The 23134-nt window shown below is 41.8% G+C and overlaps 1 protein-coding gene across 1 annotated transcript in view; it reads left to right on the forward strand.

Annotated features, from left to right (window-relative positions):
* The first annotated feature begins 1030 nt into the window (after window positions 1-1030).
* Window positions 1031-23134, forward strand: part of adamts18 (ADAM metallopeptidase with thrombospondin type 1 motif, 18) — a 71683-nt gene continuing 49579 nt past the window's right edge. The window contains exons 1-7 of the mRNA XM_039795089.1: window positions 1031-1454; window positions 1778-1850; window positions 3260-3519; window positions 20192-20468; window positions 21206-21420; window positions 22295-22378; window positions 22493-22652. Coding sequence (XP_039651023.1) covers window positions 1353-1454; window positions 1778-1850; window positions 3260-3519; window positions 20192-20468; window positions 21206-21420; window positions 22295-22378; window positions 22493-22652 — 1171 coding nt within the window. The 5' untranslated portion in view covers window positions 1031-1352. The remainder of the gene's footprint in view (window positions 1455-1777; window positions 1851-3259; window positions 3520-20191; window positions 20469-21205; window positions 21421-22294; window positions 22379-22492; window positions 22653-23134) is intronic.

Genomic DNA, 23134 nt, shown 5'->3' on the forward strand with positions numbered 1-23134 from the left:
TGGCGCATGTGAACACTGCTTTTTTTAAGCGGTTATAAGACAAAAAGAAGGAAACCTCCTAATCTTTATCAGTATTTTGTAAGCTTAACACATGCTTCTTTTAATGTAAAATCTTAATCTTAAAGTCACCAGTAACAGCTGTCAGAGAACAACAGAGTGGAGCATAATATTTCCCTGTGAAATGCAGCAAAGTAGAAGTATCATGTAGCATAAAATAGAAATATGCACGTAAAGTGAAAGTACCCCAGAATTGTACAGTAGACTACTTCAACTGAGTTACTTTACATCACTGCTAGTTTTCACCATGAACATTGAAACAGCGTATTGTTCAGGTATTTTTTCTTACACTTTTTATTTTTATTTTTTTACAAAAAAGCTGAAATAGTCACGTGCCTGATGTGTATATTGTCCACCTCATTTTGTCACTGCAGAGAAAGGAACCAATGTAGGCTAAGGGTGTTTTCACATACAGGCTAGTCCTCTTCAAAAGAACCAAACTCAGTTCTCTTAAAAAAACAACATAGACCAACAGAAAAGGGACTTTTTGCGTTCACATGATCAGTTTACTTGAAAGAGGACTCAGTTCTCTTTCTGGTCCACTTCAGCTCTGATGGGGCCTCAGGGCTCAAATAAAATACAACATTGGCAAAAAGGAAAACGCACCTGAAGCGTGTTGTGTTCAAAATGCACAGGTGAAGAGAACCGAAACGCGGACTGGAAGCAAACCGTACTCAGAGCACCTCCCGAGGACCTCTCGGAGTCCCCTTTTTGGAGTGTTCACCTATGCGCAAAAATGCTGACTATAGGTCTGAGTTCTTTTGAAGGGCTGAAACGGACCATGTCTGAAAATACCCTAAATCGTAACTTTCTGCTCATAAGCTTTCGATTTAGAGATTTACGAGCTTCACCTGAAGGCAGCAAAAGTCCTGCTGCTGCCGAAAGGAGAATCTCTTTTTCTTCTCTTTTATCTTGGCGTGGTAAATGATGCTGCGCGCTGATTGGCTGCTGGCCGCTGACTTGTGCTCCATCCTGCAGCCCGGCTGAGAGCCCGGCTGAGTGCTCAGTCAGCGCTCCTCCCGTGCTGGTGATCCCCAACACACCGCTACCCACCGCTCCTCCTCACACACACACACAAACACACACACACACACACACACACACTCATGAGTGCGCGTTGCGTCTGTGCGCAACACCGGCTGCTGCAACCTGCCGACTTCACCTGAACCAGCAAAGCGGGGAACAGAACCACTTAACAATGCGTGCATATTGCATTATGCGATACCGAAGGTTATTACTACTTTTGCGCTCTTTTAGGAGGTAACAGGGGAGGTGTAAGCGTGCATGCCATCACCATGGATTGCCTTTTTCTTCTGATATGGACTTTACCCATCCCGCTGGTCGGCTGCACCTCAGTCAAGCTCCTGTCCACCCTTTTATCCTGGAATATCATCAAGGCATGTGGCACTTCATTAAAAACCTATAGGCTACACTCTTGAATCCAGCACATGCACCAGTCTACTTTGGGACCAAAACAAACAAACGTGTCTCTTTTCAGCATGATTTATGTCAACAACAAAGTGGTGTCTGCGTTGCTGTGGTCATTGATTGTGGTGAAAAGTAAGACCAAGTGTTTGTCATCCCAAATTAAACCAAGTGCAACTCATGTTTTAACAGAGAGGAACTCCATGTATCATCTCTTGGCTTCCTCCTGTCCCAGTGCTTGCAACTTGTTGCTACCTGTCCTTTTTTAGGATTTTTTTTGTTTTGTTTTTTGCAGACGCTGCACATTTACTGCTCCCACACCGTTACAGCCAGCTATTCATCCAGCGACAGCCACGGATTAAATCACGGTGAGTGCTTGTCTTTTGACATCTATGAATGTTTTTTCCAGCTGGCACCATTCCATGTGTGTAGAGAAAATATGAATAGACTGAGATATGTACTGCAGTGATGGGCATTGTTATTGGACCAGTGGTTTCCAAAGATGGTCTTGAACGAAGCAATTATAAGAATATTACATTTTCATTGTAAATTGGGCTCTTATTTGGCAAAAGTGTTAGGAAACCCCTGCTTAGGTCTTTACAATGTGCTGACACTGCTGCAGTGGCTGTGGAGGCACAACCAATGACTGCAGGGATTCCCTCTCGGCTGCTTTGACCCGTAGAGACCAAGGAAACAAGGTTAGATGATTTACTGAGGGAAGAAGGGAGGTGGACTTTTTCTCTGGTTGTTAACGAAGCATCCTGATTCTCCCAGCAGTCACACCATTTGAGGGTTTAGGTGAAGAAAGTCCAACCCTTTGTCAAAATTTACAAGGTTATATATATAATATTACAACATTATGGAGTTGTTATAGTTTCTGCTATTACTTTGGAGTCTCTCACTGCTCTACTGTGTTGAAATGGTTCCTAGATGGACCATTTCAGCATTTTATTTGACTGGAACACCATGACAACTGCATGAAATCAGAACATCATATATTCACAACCTCTGGTTCTGAAGTATTGACCCACATCTGACATGCATGGAAGTATGATGTTGACGCTACTTGGCTTCTGTTAAAAGCCATCTGTGATCCATATGAAGCGCTCCGCTCTGAGCTAGAGCTGAGCAATGAACCTTTCACTCCAGCACAAGCTTGTCATTTTAGTGACATTTTTTGTTCCCCATTGACATTACTGTTTAGATGTTGGTGATGTATGTTGTATATGTCTTGGTATAACTGGCTAAACGTGACACCATGTTAAACTGTTTTGATCACATCTATGATGTAGTTTGATATCAGATTTCTTTCAGCTATCTAAACATGTCAACAGTAATTGACATGCAGCCAACACATAGCTTTCTTGAGGTGTAAAAACAACCAACATTAGCTTAGCAGCAATAAACTATAATGCAAAGCAGTCACAAGTTGTTGGGTTTTGAACAGAGGCTCATTCTTTTAGCATGGTGTCATTGTCATCCCCCCCCCCCCCCCCCCAAAAAAAAAAAAAAAAAAAAAAAAAAAAAAACACCCCCTCCTCTATAAAAAAAAAAAAATTAAAAAAAATAAAAAAAAAAAAAAAAAAAAAAAAAAAAAAAAAAAAAATTATAAAAAAACAAAAAAAAAAAAAAAAAAAAAAAAAAAAAAAAACACCCACAAAAAAAAAAAAATTTTTTTTTTTGGGCCCCCCCTTTTTTTTTTTTTTTTTTTTTTTTTTTTCCCCCCCCTTTTTTTTTTCCTCTCTTTGTGGGTGGCCTTTTGGGGTTTCCCCCCCCCCCCGTGTGTCCAGGCGCAGCCATCGCAGCAGGAGGTCCCTCTCTTCTTCTCTGCACTACCGGCTCTCGGCCTTCGGGCAGGACATGCACCTGGACCTGCATCCGTCCTCTGTGGTCGGCCCCGGGTTCACCGTGCAGACGCTCGGCTCGGATGGCATCGCCACGGTGACGCGTGATGTAGGGTTTCACAACTGCCTGTATCAGGGTTTTATCCGTAACCTGTCGGCCTCCTCGGCAGCCATATCGACGTGTTCTGGACTGGTAAGCGTCTGACAGTAAACGTCTTGGTTCTTCTTTGCCTTTTTACTTTAAATTGATGACGTGGCTATTTTACATTAGCCTACATGGTTTCTACGTGGTTTGAGAAAATGTATCGTCCCTTGGGTTGATGAAACATTTCCAAACCAGTTTAAATGATCTCAAGCATGCTAATAGGAAGGTTTTTCATTTTACGTAAAGTTTAGAAGACATTTTGGAAATAAAAGTCTCTCATCCAACAGATCTTGCTCCACTTCTACCTCAAGCTCCAAGCCCATATGCCCTAAAAGACTGGCCTCTAATGACCCAATTGTTTTGATGCATCCTCTGCAAAATGCAAACCGTGGTAGTATGGGTGAACTGTAACTTGACATCATTGTCCATGAGTGTAAGCATGAGTTTCTCGTGCTTTGTAAAGCATTTCTTTGAACAATGGGAGGAGTGGAAAAAAGAGAATGAAAGGAGGAGAGTGGGAGAGGAGAGAAATGTTACACTGCTGACGGTAGGCTACAGCACATGAAAATAGGCCATAATTCAGTTGAACTGTTTATTGTAGTGCCAGCACACATGACAAACACACCCAGCTTTATTGATCAAAGGGCAGTATTAGGAAGACTAGATCAACTTATTCTCTCACCATGTGCAATTTCTGCAGCAGCTTTTTTATAATCAAGCTAATTTCATTAGCTTGTTGCGGACAGTGCATCTACAGAAAAAAAAAAAATTGATCTACATTGGCTTTGGAAGTGACATGATGAACAGTCCAGCTGGCCCACACGTCCAGCTGTTAACACCAGCACTAATTGTATGATTTTCTACAAGTGGAGGACTGGTTATGCAGCCTTGTGGAAAAGTGTCTTCATCACATTTTCCATGTCATTGTCTTTGTTTATGTATCTATGCTAGGTTTTGGTTACTGCTATTTCCAGTTTTCCTCAGTCACCACACCCACTGGTGTACTGCGTAAATGAATATTATAATAGCTTAACATTTTGGGGAATAAAAAAGTGTTTAGAATTTTTCTCTACGGTTTGTGAAAAGGCAGTGCTATCTAAAGCTAACGTAAGTAGCGCCTAGGTCACATATGGGGCTAGCCCAGCTTAAAGGCTGGAAACAAGGGGAAACAGCCTTCCAAAGTTAGCTAACCAAGCTATGTATATATATACATGTTGGGACTCCAGCTCATTACTTTATGCAGACATGGAATTGATATTAATGTTCTCTGTCTCAGACTTAAAACAGTTAAGAATAATTCCCAAGCTCCTAAATGACATGCTGCAGACTTTTTCTGAGCAAAACCAAATCACAGAAATTATGATTTGTTTTGCAGTGAGTGATGCTATGTTTGGGCTTCACTTATGGACTTTAATTGCTTTGTGTAAACTGTTCACATTCAAGGTACATATATTGTTCCACCACAGGGACAAGATCCTCTTTCATTTGTGGTTAATTGAGGTGACTGGACCCTCTGGTCCACCAGTACACACACATTCCTTGACACATCCCAGCCTGAACCAGATGGACACATTACACCTCCATAAAAGCCATACCCCCATTTGTCATCCAGGCTTCATACCTCCTCTTACCTCCTCCTTCTGTGCCTTCCCTGCTCTTTTGTCCTCTGTTTGCCCTGCCTCTACTCCTCTTGTTTGCAGCAATTAAAGCCAGGGTGAAGTTTGAGCCGCCTGGCTGGCACTGCTAATCTTCGCATTGTCCCTTTCATTAGGCTAGCTCCCACTCACAATAAAACACCACTGACCCGTCCTCTTAAAAGCGCTGCGAGAACACAATGTGATTGGGTCATGATTGCATTTGAATGGGCTTTGATCTATTTTTTACTCCTCACATGCTTTTGGCTAGTTTATTTTTTCCATCTCCCTCCCAAGTGTGACCCCAGGGCCATTGTTGGTTGGATGTTCACTCGGCCTGTTAAATAGACTCATGTTGTTATATCTCTGGCCGATGAGCATTACAAATTGTTAGAAAAATGAAAGATGAACAAATAAAGTGAGACAAAATGACAAGTGGGGCTCTTTCTCTCTCATTGTTGGACTGCTGTGAGGTTTAAAACAAAGAAAGCAGTTGACCCTTGCTTTCCATCCAGGCCTCTACCCAGAATATTTGGATTAAGTGCAAATGAGGAAAGAGCCATTGAAGCCTGCTCGATGCAGTGATGGGCTCGATTAAGAGATTAAGGTGGGATTAAAAAATGATGGTCAAGATGAAGAAGTGAGAAAACAGGAAAATCCAGGACAAGCAATGAGGGTAAAATAATGAATTAGAAGTGAGCTGCGCTGGGCTGGGAGTGCAGCGCTACAGAGAGAAAGTCTTGTGCAAGAATGATGTGAATTCATTGTCTGGGGTGGAAGCTCCCAGCCAGGCTGCATGGTCTCTTTTATAGAGAGTTGGAGAGATGGACTGTTTATATCAAAGTGCTTTGGAGGAGAAGTGGGGTGAGAGCAAGAGAGGGGGGGAAGAAAGTAAATGAGCTCCCTCGTTTTTTAATGACATTCTCTTTTCAACAGAGCAGAGGAAAGAGGAGAAAAGGGAAAAGAAAGTGTCTGAAATAGAGGGTTTGGACTTGACCCTGCTTGCTAATAGCAGCAGAGGTGTCAGCACCAGCTACTGGGCCAAACCTTATTTTAAAACCTTTATCCTGGCCCTGGCCAAGCAGATGGAAGTGGGATCCAGCTGTTTAAATGAAGACCAGGGCGAGATGGTATTAAGAGGGATTTTCTATTGTAAATCCCCATTAATTGAACATGGTGTTATTTGTTGCTTTTTAATTACTCTCTTCGTGTCCTTACAAAGCACCATGCTCATGTTTTCAAGTGAAATTAAGTTGTCTGTCTTTTTTGCATGATAGATGAAAGGATGTCATTTGAGATGTAATGCTCTCTGATTTGAAAGAGGAGTGGAGGGAGGGGGGGGGTCCTCTCTCTTTCTTCTTTTGAGGGTTTCTCATCTGAGGTCGCATTGCTGGTTGACCCCAATCCTCTCTGCTCGTGTATATGGGGGTGGCTGGGTGGCTGGAGGGGTGTCAACCTGGACTCTCACAGGTTCTTAGTATGTTGTGAGGGTTCAGAGCGGCTCGCAACTCGTGTGAATGCAGAAAGGAGAAATGATTTACTGCTCCCCTCTGTCCTTCCAACCCCTTCCCAGGATAGGATTCTTCTCTCTGGGGTGACGAGGGCAGATCCGAGACCTGCACTGCTGGGCCTGTGCTGGTGCCCGTGAGAAATAGTCACACTATATAGCCTCAGAATGTAATCACAATTTGGACACAGTTTGCAGTTTGTGGATTAATAAATGACAAAGTACTGTAGGCAGACAAATAAGCAAACAATTAAAATAGTGAAAATACACCATAGGATCATCATTAGGTCATCTAAGGCTGCACAATTCTTAGAATATTTATCTTTTTTTTATTGATTAATATGTCACTAGTTTTTGATTAATTTAATTACTTGGACCACAATTTCCTAGAATCAAGATATTAAGCTGACATCTTAGAATTGCATTTTTAAACCAACAGATGTTCAATCGTTTATTGTTTTAGCTCTGGATATACCTTAGGATATATTGCATAATTTTTATACCTATTTTATATTTAAACATATGGGGAGTGGCTTTAAACATTTTGAGGGAAATCTGCTCAGCACCAAAGTTTCTCACTTATCTGGAATACATTTCCCTGCAGATGTCAGCATTGGAATTTGGAATTCTGTTCTAGCTATTGCCTAGTTCACACTACACGACTTTAGCCCCCATTTTCCTCTCGCTGACAGTTTTTGGAGCTCCCTGACAAAAGCCCCAAATCAGAGGCAAATCAGTTTTTTTTTCTCGCAAATCGGGGCTCGACCTGAGAGGCTGGCCATTGCCTCGCAGACGCATTCCAGATATCTAGGGGGAAACAGTCTATTTTGTGAACATGTGTGCTAACACATAAACACACATGACTACTAGGAAAGTTCCGTGGATTGCTTGAACAAAAAAATTGCGCTTGGTATTATGTAATTTCCCGTGTCACTTCTTGTGTGTGTTTTTGTGACAAAACGTAATTAGAACTTGTAGCGTGTGAGCCCCTGTTGCCGGTCAGTCATGTAGCGTGAAAACCATAATGACTTCAAGACTACCAATTACGAGACCGCAAGTTTTGTCGTGTGAACAGAACAGCAATCTGATGACTTTGAAAGTCGTGTAGTGTGAACGTAGCTTATGCAGCCACATCTTAGACTCATGGATGATCTTAGAATGTGCATATAGCGTTGACTGCTGTGACTTTAAGAAATACACTCGCTGCAACATTTCTAAAGTTGTTGTATGACTGCTTTAAATAACACCTTACTCATATGACATAACATCAGTACTGAAACATTTAAGTGTTGGATACACCCGACGCCAGGCTGGCTGTTCACGTTGTGGCCGAGCCGACCATGACCTTTCCCAAGGCCAGGTCAGAGACAGGTTAGCCTCTATGGAAACTGAGCTCGCAGGTTCAGAGTGACCAAAAGGTACAATTCAAGGGATCAGTTTTCCTCTTCCTGTAGCACTTCCTAAGCCCTTTGGCTGATGCACCATGCCCAGTGTCATTTAATGACTTTCCACTGCATGGTATCCAGTTGTGAGTAAAAGTTAAATTATATATATTTTAAGCTTAAGGGGAAATGAGCCACATTTATATGACTGTTTAGACCCTCATCTAGAAACTAAATTCATTAAGACGAGATTGTCAGGTTCTGTCTAGTTTTACATTGCCAACCCTGGCTCCACAGCGCTGTGGAGTAAGGTTTGGCTACACTCATTTTTTTTCCATTACATGGTACCTGCTCGCCTCGACTCTACTCACCTTTTTTTGGTTTTCCATTACGAAAAAAAGTACCTGGAACCTGCTAATGGGTACTTTTTTTTAGTACCACCTCAGTCAAAGTTCCAGGCGAGCTGAGGCGATACCAAAAGGTGACGTGAAAACCTGCAGACTACTGATTGGTTGGAGAGAATCGTCACTAATCGCTGCGTCATCATTGCTAGCAAGACGGGGGTGTAGTGAACAAACCCACCATTTTTAAATAGTTTAGCCAGCTGTGTTGTTTTTTTTTTGCTGCCTCCAGCTTCTTTTGAAACAAAATTTGTCTTCTATCTGTGGCAACAACAACACACCTTCGACGTTCTGTGTGTGTGTCGCGTTAGGTCGCGGCAGTTTCCTGCGGCGGCTCTATGACGACCAGCCGCGCTCGCCTCACACATGAGGCGGTACTAAATCTGCAATGGAAAACGGAGGACGGGGCACCGTGGTCGAGCCCAGTCGAGCAGGTACCATGTAATGGAAAAACGCCATAACACTAACCCTACATTCTAGGATAGGGAAAAAAAGGCTCTTTGGGTGGAGCTAAATTCCAGATGCAGCGACACAATACAGTAATGTGAGCTATTTAAATTAGCTGGATACATGGTTACACGTAATTTGCTCTTACCAGTGTATCGCCATGTGTACTTTGTCCACAGCAATCCCAAAACGTCCCAGTTGGATTATTTCTTTTCTTGTAAATGTTTGCAATCATTTCCTGAAAGAACCAAGCAGGCCTGCCTTGTTGCACCATTTTCAGCATGTGGCTTGCTAGCTCGAAAGCCGTTGTTGTTTTCCGTAGCGAAGGGATTTTGAGAGCAGCAACACACAGAGAGCGGACTTGTCAAGCTTTATCCTGGAAATGTATTTCCGTTGATCCAGACTAGGATCGGTCTAATACCGTGTGATTTGGCTCAGCAGGCGACATTAATTGATTGATGACTTGGTATGTTTGTGGAAGTGTCTCAGTTCCCTTTCCTGGTCAGTTACCTCTGTTACATTACTATACTTACATCTTTTTGCGCTTCTAATAACCCAACTCTCAGTACACATTAGAAACCAATCACACTTGTATGTGGTGACATGCTTTACAATGGTTTGGTTTCGGATAAGCTCGGGAGACTTCTTGGATGTGTGTTAGTAGTTGGCCTAATGACCCAGCAACCCCCAGGTAGCACAGTTTACAGCTTAAATGTGTTTACACACCCATGTGTAAGAAGAAGAAAAAACACTAGAGAAAGTGTCAATTCACTAGTTTCTCCCCTTCATCTTTTCAGGCAGCTCAGATCAAACCTGTCTGATGGCCGTCGTTGACACGGTGCCGTGTCTTGTAGCAAACACCGGTGACTGTTGTAAGAGGGGAGCTCAACCTATGAACTCTGTCTGTCTCTACCAGGCATGGGGCTCCCTGTGGTGTGAATAATGCTCTTTGCTCTTTTCCCGGGCCTCATTATTGATGCTGCATGTACTGTGGCCTCTGCAGGACTTGTGGTTGTGGAACACATCACCATGTGAATATATAAAATGTCAAGCTCCATTACTTATTGGGAAAATGTGACATCCTCTCTTGCAAAACTGTTGCTGGCACCAAAGCCTCTTAAGTTCTTTGGTTGTTTTGTAAAATTTAATATTTATTACAGGAACAATTGATGATTTAAGTCAGTTCCACTCAAAACTGCTGTATGAGATTTTGAAATGACATTCAAATATCTGAAAAAGTGTCTGTACACTACATCTGGAAAATAAAATAATTTGGCCAAAAGGCATATATTTAAACACTTCTGTTTGAATATTTAACATGTGTAGATGTTGTAATCCTATTAGACTCCTTGTGGAGCTGAGACAATATATGATTACTCATCCGCAGGGCTGGGAACTGAGACAGCATATGGTGTGTGTGTGTGCTCCAAATCCCTTAGGCTTTTGCAGAGTTAAAATGACACTTGAATGACTGACTTCTAGCTGGCACTTAGGCCATTTGTACCTGTCTGTTTTCTGTAAAGGCCAACAAATTGGAACGTCTCCCTGCTACAATATGCTTCTCTAGCTTGGCCATAATTCAGCGACTGGGCTGGGCCACAGAGGAGCTCAGAGCTTGGCGCTACAAGAGGAGAGTGGCCCGGAGCCGTTCCCTGGTGGTCTGGATGCTGACAGTGATGTAGTGCCCACTGTTAGATGCCAGCCGGAGAGGGGGGGTCAGGCTCTCAGCATGGGTGTGGGATGTTGTGTGTGTAAAATGGAGAGAAAAAACAGAAAGTCTGCATGTGTGTGTGTGTGTAGATGTGTGTGTGCTTGTACGTCCTTTCTAGTCTGTGCAAGGTCTTTCTCACACAAGACTAATGGCTGGTGTTGAGGTCTTCAAGTGGATGCTGCGTCTTCTACAAACAGAGCCCATACATCAAATCTGACATTCACTGGTGCTGTGGCACAACAGATCAGACTTACAATAAAGTACTACCAGGTTGATAAGGAGTGTCAATGTGTTTCTTGTCTTTTCCTTTTGTTGGCTGGGATGAACATTCAGAAGTTTAGTATATGTTTTAAATAAAATACATACATACATACTTTTGAATGTTAAAGATCTAGTCCTCAACTGGTGAATAGCTAACCTCACCAGATTAAACCAGAGAAGCTGTCATTGGAAACTGTTTGGGAAAGGGCAGACACTTTCAGAAAAATACCTGCCATGTGATTGGATAAGCCATCTGTCTATCACGTCCGCCATTGTTATTTTGGATAAACAGTCTCATCCTTCACACATGCCTGAACCACGCCCGTAGCTGCCAGTAGTTCCTCACCGGACGCTGATTGGTTCGGTCCGCTGCTGTTCGGACATAAACCCATTACTTGAAACCTGACAAGATGGATTTTCGTGTGATATGTGATCATGCAAGAATGTGATATCCCAAAATCCAGCTGCTGTGCAAGGTAAGCACATAGCAACCTTTCTGCCCCAACAATCACATTATAGTACAATCCATGTGGTCCGCATTTCAGTTCTCGGTAGAGCAAAAAAATCTGGGCTAAATAGTGAGAGGGGTCCAATCTTGTCCTGTCCTTTGAATGAAGTGTTTTAGACTGTTGGGTGAATATCTTTTACTAGTGGCCATGTAGAACTAGAGGACCAGTTGCCATTGCCAATGGAGGTTTTGGTACAGGAGGTTGTTAACAATTGACAGCATGAGCTACCTTCTCTTCTGGAATCTCTCAATTATTGTTGTTGCTTATGTGAACAGTTATGTTTGTAAAGATACCAGGGGCCTGGGTAAAATGACACAACTTTGGGAGCGTCTGTGGGTCAGAGAGCAAATGAAAGGGTGTTCCTCTGTAAAAGTGGATATATGGTCTTTCATGACAAGGTTGGATGAAAAAGTAGTGTCTACCTCTGTAGGTGGGGTGAGATGTCAGGCATCATAAAGCATTGGTAGTCGTTGGTACACAAGGCCAATAAACAGGCTACAGAATGATGTGATGAAGCAAAAGTGAGAGTTTTATTTGAAAGCATTAAATTAATGTGAAGGAAGCGATTGCCTATCAGTATGTTGCATCTGTTGTTTGGAACAGATTTTGGTTCACACTCATCACGTCTCGTTTTAGAAATTACATTGCCTCCATCAGTGCATTCACTAAGGGGAATGGTGTGGTAAGAATAAACCACGAATAATAGCCAAAGTAGGAATATGAGGAATGTGGAGAAAACAGTTTACAGAGCGTGTGGAGCTCTAACGAGCCCCCTTTGTCTAACATTCTAAAAAAAAACTGTCAGAACAGTACTTTCGAAGAAGATTGCAACCACCTGAAAGATAAATTCTAGTATTGTTCAACCTGGGTCTGATAATTGTGGCCATTCGGAATATGGTTCATGTTAATTTTGCACTTGCCACCTCTATTGTAGAGATTAGAGAAAGGTGAGGCAAGCAGCGCTAGCATTCGGAAGCTTTTCACATAAAGCTTTTTTAAGGTTGGTTTCTGCTTCTGACATATAAGCTATATATCCATAGTATAGGACTTCTCTCATAGGAGTCCTATATTATGGATACATAGCTTATATGTCAGATATGTCAAATATTTAATAAAAACAACAGTTTGTATGTCTTTTTGAATGACTAATACAGACTACAGTCACCAGCTGTATGGAGAGTTATTTCCTCTCACCCAGGTGCAGAACGTACGTGCTAGTTTGCTGTTGGCTGTAGACTTTGCGGTGTGTTGAATGCAACTTTTTTGTGTCGACCCAAGCGACGTGAGGAGATGCAACAGTCGGCCGTCATCGCTGCTAGTTCTCTGATGTCCGTTTGGTGTGTCTGGGCCTTTAGAACGTGATAGGCAGATATTTAGAGATAGCAGACTTCCCATCGCTGTACCCTCCACCTTTTCAGCTCTAGGTGCTATTGCTAGAAAATGAAAAGGTTTTGATCGCGGTGATAGAGCGAGGGAGAAGTGAGAGAGTGACGGTGATTAGCTTTGGAGCGAGTAGTGACTCTAGAGTCCTAGTGAGAGAACCAAAGTGTCTCCCCTGTGTTTTCTGACCACGGTGGGAAATCTGGAGCAGTAGAAGTTAACCCTCTCCTTGATTTCATGTTGTTTATGGAGAAGGAGGACCAGGAAATGAGTCGGGGGAAATGCAACACTACCAAGCCACGGCCGGGTGACGTGCGTCGCTGCGACGTGTATTTACATTTTTCGAGAGGTGCACGTCAGGCTATGGCGTAGGGTCCGGTGTAGACGCAGAGGGGTCTGCGGGGGTACGCCGTTGAGTCTACGCACAACCATAAAACGGCCTTTAGTCAGTAAATGTGTTAGAGCTGCACTGTAACCCAGTTAAAGTACAATTAATGGCACTTTGAAGGAGGACATTTCCATCTGTATGGGCTGGGGTGGGAGTAGTCCTCCTGTACCCTGCGGTGTCTACACGGGATAGTGAGTGGGACCGTGCCCAAAGGCTCCAAATGACAAAAGACTCATCTACCACCATCCATTTCTGTCTTTGTGTGTGCCCACCTCTGCTTTGTTCCATAGACATGCTCAGAGGGTGTCAATAGGTTGTTCAAAGACAATTAGTGAGCCCAAATATGTACTAGAAGACCCCAGGCTATTGACACATTGATCCTAATCAGTCGTACATGACGAGAGTTATCCAGACATACTATCTCTAATGGAGTGATTGCAAATGGCCTGGCTGTGGTTCCCCACTCCTGTTGTATTTCTATAAACGCTACTGTGCGCTGTGAAATACACGTCATTTGAAGTTAAAGGAGATATTTAACCAATTCAATGACAGGGCATAACCCTGTCAAGATCCAAAATTACCATCTCTTCTTTACACAGTTCTTACCCCATTTTGAAGACACATAATTCACTTGAGCAAACTGTAATTACTCAGATTGTGATTCTGTTGAATAGGTTTGATGCCTGAAGGGCCTCTCTGCTCTGTATGATTTTTTCCCCCCCTCACCACACACTGTTCACGTGATTCTCTGCTGAGCTGGAGTGCAGATGTGCTTTAGAGCAGGGTAATCACCAGCTTGGGGCTTCTCGCCGCTCGGCACCAGTCTTTAACAGCATGTAAGCACTTACTCATTTGCCTTATAATATCATGGTAGAAAACCTTAAAAGAGACTACAGTTTATACAGAGACAGGCTAAAGATGCTGTCTCCCCTGGCATAAACCGTAATGTTGCCAAAGAAAGAGAGAGCGTTTTGTTGAAGTGGCTTGGATTGGCTTTACCTAAGGAAAGGGAAAAAGTCCTGAGGTTTTTTTCATGTAGAAATAGTACCATTGCTGATTGGAGGTGAGCTGGTTCAACCTGTAATCTGACTGTGTGAATCTGTGTGTGAGGTCAGAGAGAGAGAGAGAGAAATGTGTGAGTGTGCATGTAAACGTGGGAGGAAAGTAAAGTGGTGTTTAGCAGGGTGTGTTCATCCCTTTAATCTTGCCAGATCTTACAAGTGTTAATGTGCGAAGATAACTAGAGGTCTTCTGTATCAACGCTACAGCTGGCCTTTCTCTGGTGCCTTTCTCTGGCGGAGGGCGCCTGTGAACGCTGTGAAACTCTATACAGCTCATCTGTCTTTTTCATCTCACATCTCACATCATTAAATGTATAGGCCAGCAACTGAGCATTGAGTAATGTAGCAGAATGTTTTTTGCAAGATGCTTAATATTCTAAAACATGCATGTACATATTTTTTACCTGTACCCCGTCTGGACCGAAAACGACAATGTTCATGCATCACTGAAACAACTGTCTATGCCAGTTTAATCAGATTTTCAAAGCTTCAAGCAGAAAAATTAAAAAATGCTTTACACATTAAATAAACATCAGGAAGTGTTTATCTTATGTAGAATCAAATCAAAATGGTGAGTGAAGTAGCCAAATAATAACATTTATGTCATTTGGACTATTGTTCGGTTGTATGGTCAAACAAATGTTGCAAAATTACAAGTTACACAATACAGGGCTGCTAGACTTGTTCTGGGCTGCTCTGTGAGAACTAGCACCTTAGAGTTGCACTCCAGCCTATCTTGGCTCACCATTGAACAAAGGACGTCCTTAATTATGGCTACTTTTCTTAAGTCGTGTTATTAATTCAAATATGCCAATGTTTTTATTCAACCAAATTGTTTACTGTAATAATACGCATAGCCATAACACCAGATTCGCTAATGGTCATATCGTTGTACCTAGCCTAAGGACTTGCTCATCGGAAAAAAAACAAACTGAGAGAGACAGAGATAGAGAAAAAGAGAGTTAATGAAGTAACTTCAGACAGTTCTTTCATAGTCTTTCATAGTGTAATTGCTGGAATGCAGTGGTTGCCAGGCAGGTTGGATGTTAGTCATTAATTACAACACCTTTTGTATGATGGCAAATCAGATAAGTCCTGCAAAAATCTCATATTAAGGTTTAGAAATTGTATTATCATGTTATCTTAATAAGTCTGTGTAATGTTGTAAAGGTGCTAGTTGAGGAGAGAAGAAATTATGAAATGATCTCCCAGTGTGCGGGATGATTACAGTGATATTGTTTGACAGGAGGAGCTGTCAAAAATAAATGAAATAAAAGCGTTTTCATCTTTAAAAGAGGACAATTTGATGAGGTGTATGTTTTACAGGTCAGGTCTGTTGTAAATGACAGAGAGACAGATGAAAAGATGGGCTAATAAGAGGCGACAGCAGCCTGTGCTGATGGGAGACACCTCCTTTGACCTCCTCGAGCTCTGTTTTGAATTCCAGTCTATTTTTGGGAAGCTGCAGTCATTTTGTTTTTTGCCGAGGACCTTCTTTTTTTTTTAATTCAAGTGTTGGTTTTGATATATTTTATTCATGACCCAGGCGGACATCTTTTTTTCCAGTCTTGTGTTTGCAGGTTGAGCCACTCAATGCGTTGCCGCTGAGCAGGTAGCTGTGAAGTATCGAGCTCAGGGTTGTTTTGACAGGTATTGATGGGCTGGGGTTCAAACCATTGACACTGCAGAACAAAAACTCCCAACCACTGGACCATGTGGACCTTACATGTAGTCAAAATAATGAAAGTTGACAGTTAACTTCCTGCAAAACTTCCCATTGCACCATGGAATACTGATGGCTGGAGAAGATGATTTATGAACTGATGAAAGATGTGCTGGCAGATGGACGGTCAGAGGGATGGGTGGATGGATGAAAGGATGGAAGGATAGAGGGATGGATGGATGGATGGATGGATGGAGTGATGGATGGATGGAAGGATGGAAAGATAGAAGGATGGATGGTTAGAGGGATGGATGGGGCTGATGATGGCAGCCTGCCATGTATCCAGGCACTGTTTTGACAACAAGAGCCTCGCCATGGCTTCCCTTTTGTCTTGCCTCTGTTTATTTTGCCACCTGCTACTCTGGGGGGAATGGGGTCAGCTCAACAGGAGCACACACACACACACACACACACACACACACACACACACACACACACACACACACACACACACACACACACACACACACACAAAGGTCAGAGTTTATTCGGTCAGTGGGTGTATGTTTTTGATATATTCAGTAAGCATATGCTCTTATGGATGTGTGTGTGTATGTGTGCTTCTGATTGATTGCACAGCTATTTAGTGTGCATTTGGTTGGTCAGGGCATTAGGTAGAATTCCGTGGTCAGACGGAATGTTTAAGGTTCAGTAGCTCAGTCTCTCAGTCCAGAGTGCAGCTAAGGCCACTCAGACTAACTGAAACCCAAACCACTGAGCTAGTATGCCACTATGACAATATGGTACACGCTGGACATGTTACTGTAATTTGCTTTATAGTGTTGTCTTTTCCTGTTTTTTTAAGGCTGCACTACAGTGAAGTAATGTAATTTTCTGAACTTACAAGACTTACCAGCTGTCCTTTTATTTGCCTTTACCCACTTTCTTCATTATATTAACATTACTGATGATTATTTATCAAAAAACTCATTGAGTCAATATTTTGTGAAAGCACCAATTGTCAACCCTCCAAAATTGTTGCGATGTCAAAGGTATTTGTTAAAAAGATATTGTGATATTTAATGTAAATGAAGGCAGGCTCCATTCAAATGTTGCCCTTTTCTGCAGCAGTAAAGTCAAATTGGTTGTTGCTGTCACTAGTAAACCATGTAGAAACATGAATGTAGCCATCTGTGTTCACTCAATTTAACATTAGTTGACTATTTTAAGGTAGTAATGTGTGATAAGTGTCGGGGAATAGATGAAGTAGTGAATGGAAAAGCTTTTTTTTTATTTTGATAAAATTCTTACATAAACATTTCCATGAGGAAAATATTTCAAAAAAGAAAATGTTGTGCACACCCATGTAGTTGCTGGTGCAGGACAAAAAAATGAATGTTCAAAGAAGGTACAGTCTGCACAACAGCTTAATGCTCCGGAAATATACTTTAATTGTGCAAATATCTATATAATCAGCCCACAATTTGGCCTTCCTCAGGTGTAAAAATATATACCATCAAAAAGCATATAAACCAATCCAATTCCAAAATAAAGAAATTACACAATAAACTTTATTTTGGGAAACAAAGCCAGGAACACAGTGTTGTACTTGATATGAACATGTCAGCAACAAGTACTGCAATGTAGGCTGCTTTGAGTAAATTATGTTGTGAAGAAAGGCTCTAAATGTTACTCTAGTCTAAGTGCACACATGATTTAGATGTTCTTTAAATCAATCAAAAACAAAGCACAGCTCTCCATGAAAGTAGTGATTTCATGCTATTCTGTCCTCCAACTAAATAAGACATCTCCTCCCAGCAGCTGCATGCTCTCGCACTGTGCACATCTGCCTAATGTTAGGATAGGTGGTAATTGTAGATGGGGCTGATCGGGTTGGGTTTGGAAGTGAAATGTGTGTAGGAATGATTGTTGGCTTCATTCAACAGCTGCTTCAGCTACACTGTAGCTCCATCGGGGCCAGGTAGTGGAGACTGGATCGCTCTGTGCTATCAAACACCAGTGTAGAAGTGGCTTTTGTTCAGTATGTGAGGTGCATGACTGCAGCGCGATGCTACATGATATGTACACCATTTTTTTTGTTATTGAAATTTTAGCAGTTCAAGTCCAATGAATAGCTTGAAATGGTACAAAGGTAAGTGGTGAACTGCCTGAGGTTAAAAAAAAAAAAGTAAGGTTACTCAAAACTGAAAAATAATGTACATTTCAGAATTTTACAAAAAGGCCTTTTTCAGGGAACAAGAAATGGGTAAACAATGTAAATCTGTTCTGCAGCAATGGAGGTTGATCAAGCTTTGAAAGTTGGTGCTACCAATTCCCACAGGTGTTCACACTTGTCTGGATTACTTACAACCCCCTCTGTTTGTATAAAAGTATTGTTGAAACACTGTGGTACCGTACGCTCGTGAGCATTATTTGAGTATTGTACTCCAGAAAGTGTGTTGCTATAAAAATGGCGGGAAAAAGGCAATTAACAATGGAAGAGAGACAGACTATCATAACACTTAAGAATGTTGGTCTTTCCTACAGAGAAATTGCGAAGAACGTCAAGGTGTCAGTGAGTACAGTATTCTTCACCATCAAAAGGCACTTAGAAACTGGGGAAACTCTGACAGGAAGAGGTCTGGCAGACCCAAAGCCACAACAGAATCAGAAGACAAGTTTCTGAGAGTCAACAGCTTGCGTGATAGGCGGCTCACAGGACAACAGCTTCAAGCACAGCTTAATAGTGGTCGTAATAAGCAAGTCTCAGTTTCAACTGTAAAGAGAAGACTTGGAGCTGCAGGTTTGATAGGTCGAGTTGCAGCAGGAAAGCCATTGCTAAGACGTCAGAATAAGAAAAAGAGGCTTGCCAGGGCCAAGAAACACTGCCAATGGACTACTGAAGACTGGAAGAAGGTGTTATGGACTGATGAATCAAAATTTGAAATCTTTGGTTCATCACGCAGGATTTTTGTACGCCGTCGAGTAGGCGAAAGGATGGTTCCTCAGTGTGTGACATCAACTGTCAAACATGGAGGAGGAAGCGTGATGGTCTGGGGCTGTTTTGCTGGATCTAGGGTCGGTGATTTGTACAGAGTGAAAGGCACCCTGAACCAAAACGGCTACCACAGCATTTTGCAGCGTCATGCAGTACCCTCTGGTATGCGCCTAGTTGGTCAGGGGTTCATCCTACAGCAAGATAATGACCCAAAACATAAGTCCAAGCTATGCCAGAACTACCTTAGGAAAAAAGAACAAGATGGTAAGCTTAAAAACATGGAGTGGCCAGCACAGTCACCAGACTTAAACCCCATGGAGCTGGTTTGGGATGAACTGGACAGAAAAGTGAAAGCAAAGCAACCTGCAAGTGCCACACATTTATAGGAACTTCTGCAACAGAGTTGGGAAGAACTTTCTGAAGAATATTTGATTTCCATTGTAGAAAGAATGCCACGAGTGTGTTCAGCTGTTGTATCTGCCAAAGGGGGCTACTTGAGTCAAAAATGTAGAATACATTTTAGTTTATAAATTGATTCCATGATTTCTTTTTTAACTTAAATTGTTCATTTGTTCTATTCTTTCATTTCAGAGTACAATAAGACATTGAACTGCATGAATTTCAATAAAAACCTGGAAAAATTGGGGTGTTCTAAAACTTTTTACCGGTAGTGTATGTAGGATGTTATATCATTATGGCAACTGTCTGTTTTCTTTGAAAGCAGTAACTCATGAAACAGGGCTGTTCAATAAATCAATTTTTTTGTTGTTGCACATTACGTTTTGCAACTAAACTCTTATTTTGTCTTGTGTTCTGAATGAAAAAAAAGGGTTACACTTTACTTGAAGGTACATAAGAGTGTCATGAACATGTCATAAACATTATAAACAGTCATAAACGTTTATGACATAACGCTTCTGCCATTAAGTGTCATTTGGTTTTTGTCATGACAAGTTAGGGTTCATGTGTCATGACAGTGTCATGTCGCTTGTATGTAGATACCTTCAAGTAAAGTGTTACCAAAAAAAGTATTATTATTATTATTATTATTATTATTATTATTAAAGTATATATAAAGTATTTAGGTAAATTTCACAGTTCAAGGTGTTTTCACTGTTGATTTGTTTTTAAGGCTTTCACTCTTTTTTTTATCAAATGCAAAATCTTACCAAAAGTCAATTAATAATCGTGTTAAATAATCGTGATTTTAATATTGACCAAAGTAATTGTGATTCTTATTTTTTCCCCATAATCGAGCAGCCCTTAAACACCTCATATACACTTCACCAATGGTGTCATGTTCAATATAGAGCGACTTTTGTGTTTTGTTTGTCAGTTTTCACTCATTGCCCGTATCTTTTGTCTGTGTGACTTCCAGTCAGGTTTGATCCGTGTGTCCCAGGAGGAGTATTTGATTGCCCCGCTACCCCAACATCTGGCTACACAACACAACTACAGCACCCCTGATGGTCACCACCCGCATGTAGTCTACAAACGCTCAGCGGAACACATTGTCCACAGAAGATCTAGCACCGGTTCTTCCACAACTGGCAACCCGCACCTTCATCATCATCATCAGCAGCAGCAGCATCACCACCATGACTACCAGCATGGAAAGCTGCAGAGGCAACACTTCTGCGGACGCCGCAAGCAATGTATGTAAGGGAACCTTATATTCCTTGTACTTTACCATCTGATGATTGTGTATTTATGTTGAGGAAGTAAATTAACTGTCAGTTCATTCCATGCACCCTTTTTACAAAATGTACATATAATACACAGTTCCAGAAAAAAATGACTGATGAACAATGTGATATACAGTCTGAATATAAGACAGACTCAAGAGAATTCGCCCTGGTGGATAGGACATAATTATGTACTGTACGATCACCATGCATTCTCAAACACTATTACACATGCCAGTATTCTGTAACACAAATTATTGTCCCAGCATTATTGCAATAGAATTACCACTTCATGACACAAAAGTGTAAATTTAGTATTTTATAAAGCAGTTGACCCCAAACCACTGCGGTCTCTAGATATGTCCACATTCATTCTGAAGATTCATGTCTGTGGTAAATGTTTTTGAGTGCATTGTGTCTATTGTAACAGGTATGATTGTATCAGCCTGAGGCGACTCAGCCCACCGGCTAGTTCACAGTTTTATCTTCCCTTCTAGTGGTGAGAGGTAGGAAGCAGCGTGGGGAGTGAATTTCCTGTCCTTTCAACACCAGAGGCTGCACTCCTGTCACCCGGCACGAGCCAGGAAATAGACAGTTCATTCGTTTGACCCTCACTGCCAAGTTCTCTCTCTTTCTCTCACTCTGTCTTTATCTCCCTCCCTCGTACTCTCTCCTCCCTTCCGTCCTTCCTTTTTTTGCCCTCCTAGACGCTCCCAAGCCTCCTGCTGAGGACAGTTTCATCATGCCTGACGAGTTTGCGATACCCGAGGCAGAAGGGCCAGGAAGGGCAAAGAGATCGCCCATCAACTCCAACAGGGTGGGGGGTCTGAATGTGGAGACCCTGGTGGTGGCAGACAGGAAGATGCTGGAGAAACATGGCAGGGACAACGTCACCACCTACGTCCTCACCGTCATGAATATGGTGAGGGGGGGAGAAGGGAGGAGAAGGGAAGGAGGAGGTGGTAACATGCATTTTGGCATTTCTTAAATGTAATTTGTTTTTCATATTCTTTGAAACAAATAAACTGAACTAAAATAAACTAAACATTTGACATAGTGATGGCTTGAAGACACAAGGGAAATCTGCTCCATTTCTCTCAGGTCTTGTTTGTTTATGTAATATGGGAGATCCAACAGACCAGTACGATCTGCAATGCAAGGGTCAAGTGACTGACGGGGGTAGCCAAGCTAGCTCTAATGCTAGCAGTCAAGTGGCTGAGGGGGGTAACCAAGCTGACCCTAGCGAGCTAATCTGCAAACATGTTTACTGCTGTTTTTCCAGCTAGACATTCTGTTTTCTTCAGGTTTGAACTGAAATTATATGAAATACAGAAATTGCAAAGAAATTCCCATTAAAGGGATCCTCAAAGTGAGACCATGTATCTTTTATAAGAAAAAAATGGCACCTTCATTATCTTTTACTGTAATGAAAAGTTGAATTCATAAGGAAATAAATTGTTACCTTTGCTCCATTCAATACACGGGTTTTGTTACTATTGTTTTAACTGGTCTGGTATCACCAGTAGCAAATAGTGGCTAATGCCAGCATATGTTAGCTGACTAAACTAACTAAAATGAGTCATACAGGTAGAGAGTAGTGCAGAACACATGCTGTACAATTTATTTAATATTTTGTAACCCCTCTCTACCTGTACAACTCTTACATCACATATCCTTTGTCATATTCTAATCACTAATTGTTGCCAAAATGAGAGCATAGGACAATTAGAAAACCATTAATATTAGATTCGACCCGTAGGATATTTCGTCTTAAACAGTTTTCTCCTCTTCTGCAGGTTTCCAGTCTATTCAAAGATGGCACCATTGGGACGGACATCAACATAGTGGTGGTTAGCTTGTTACTCCTTGAACAAGAGCCGGTGAGTTGATACAGACTACAATTCTGCAAAAATGTGCTTGCTTTGCCCTGGGCACTGGTGATTGATTAACCCACACTTGCTCTGTATCTCTATGTCTCTCCTTTTGATTTCCAGCTTGGCTTGACCATCAATCACCATGCTGACCAGTCCCTCAACAGTTTCTGTCAGTGGCAGTCAGGTCTGGTGGGAAAAGGTGGTAAACGGCATGACCACGCTGTTCTCCTCACCGGATTGGACATCTGTTCCTGGAAAAATGAGCCCTGTGACACCCTGGGTAAGACAGCTAACCTTAACAAGACAAACCTTTACTATCCTATTTATTTAGATTTGTTTAGCCAAGTGGGAAGCAGCTGTTGATAGTAAGTAGTATAACAGCAAAGTTCTGTGAGATGTGGGAGCTTCTCTTTAGTGTTGACGACATAGAATCTCTTGATCGACACAAATGGTGTAATTTTGGGCATGAAAACGGGCGTAGAGGTGACATTATTAGTGTAGACATTACAACAAGGAGTGAAGGAAGTTTGACAGGTGCAAGCAGAAGAGAGTTAAGTGAAGAATGACACTCATTTGCCACTGTGACCAAAAGCTACATTTTATTGGAGTATTTAAACACAGTTATAAAGCCACGTCGTGAACCCAAGCATGTGGGATTTTGTTGGCATTTTGCCTTTCTTGGATAGTGACAGTGTAGAAGCAGACAGGAAACATGAGCATGAGGTATGAAATACAACAATGTTCCTCGGCCAAAAATTCAAA

The sequence above is a fragment of the Perca fluviatilis genome, chromosome 3 (genome assembly GCF_010015445.1).
Source record: "Perca fluviatilis chromosome 3, GENO_Pfluv_1.0, whole genome shotgun sequence".
Lineage (NCBI taxonomy): Eukaryota > Metazoa > Chordata > Actinopteri > Perciformes > Percidae > Perca > Perca fluviatilis.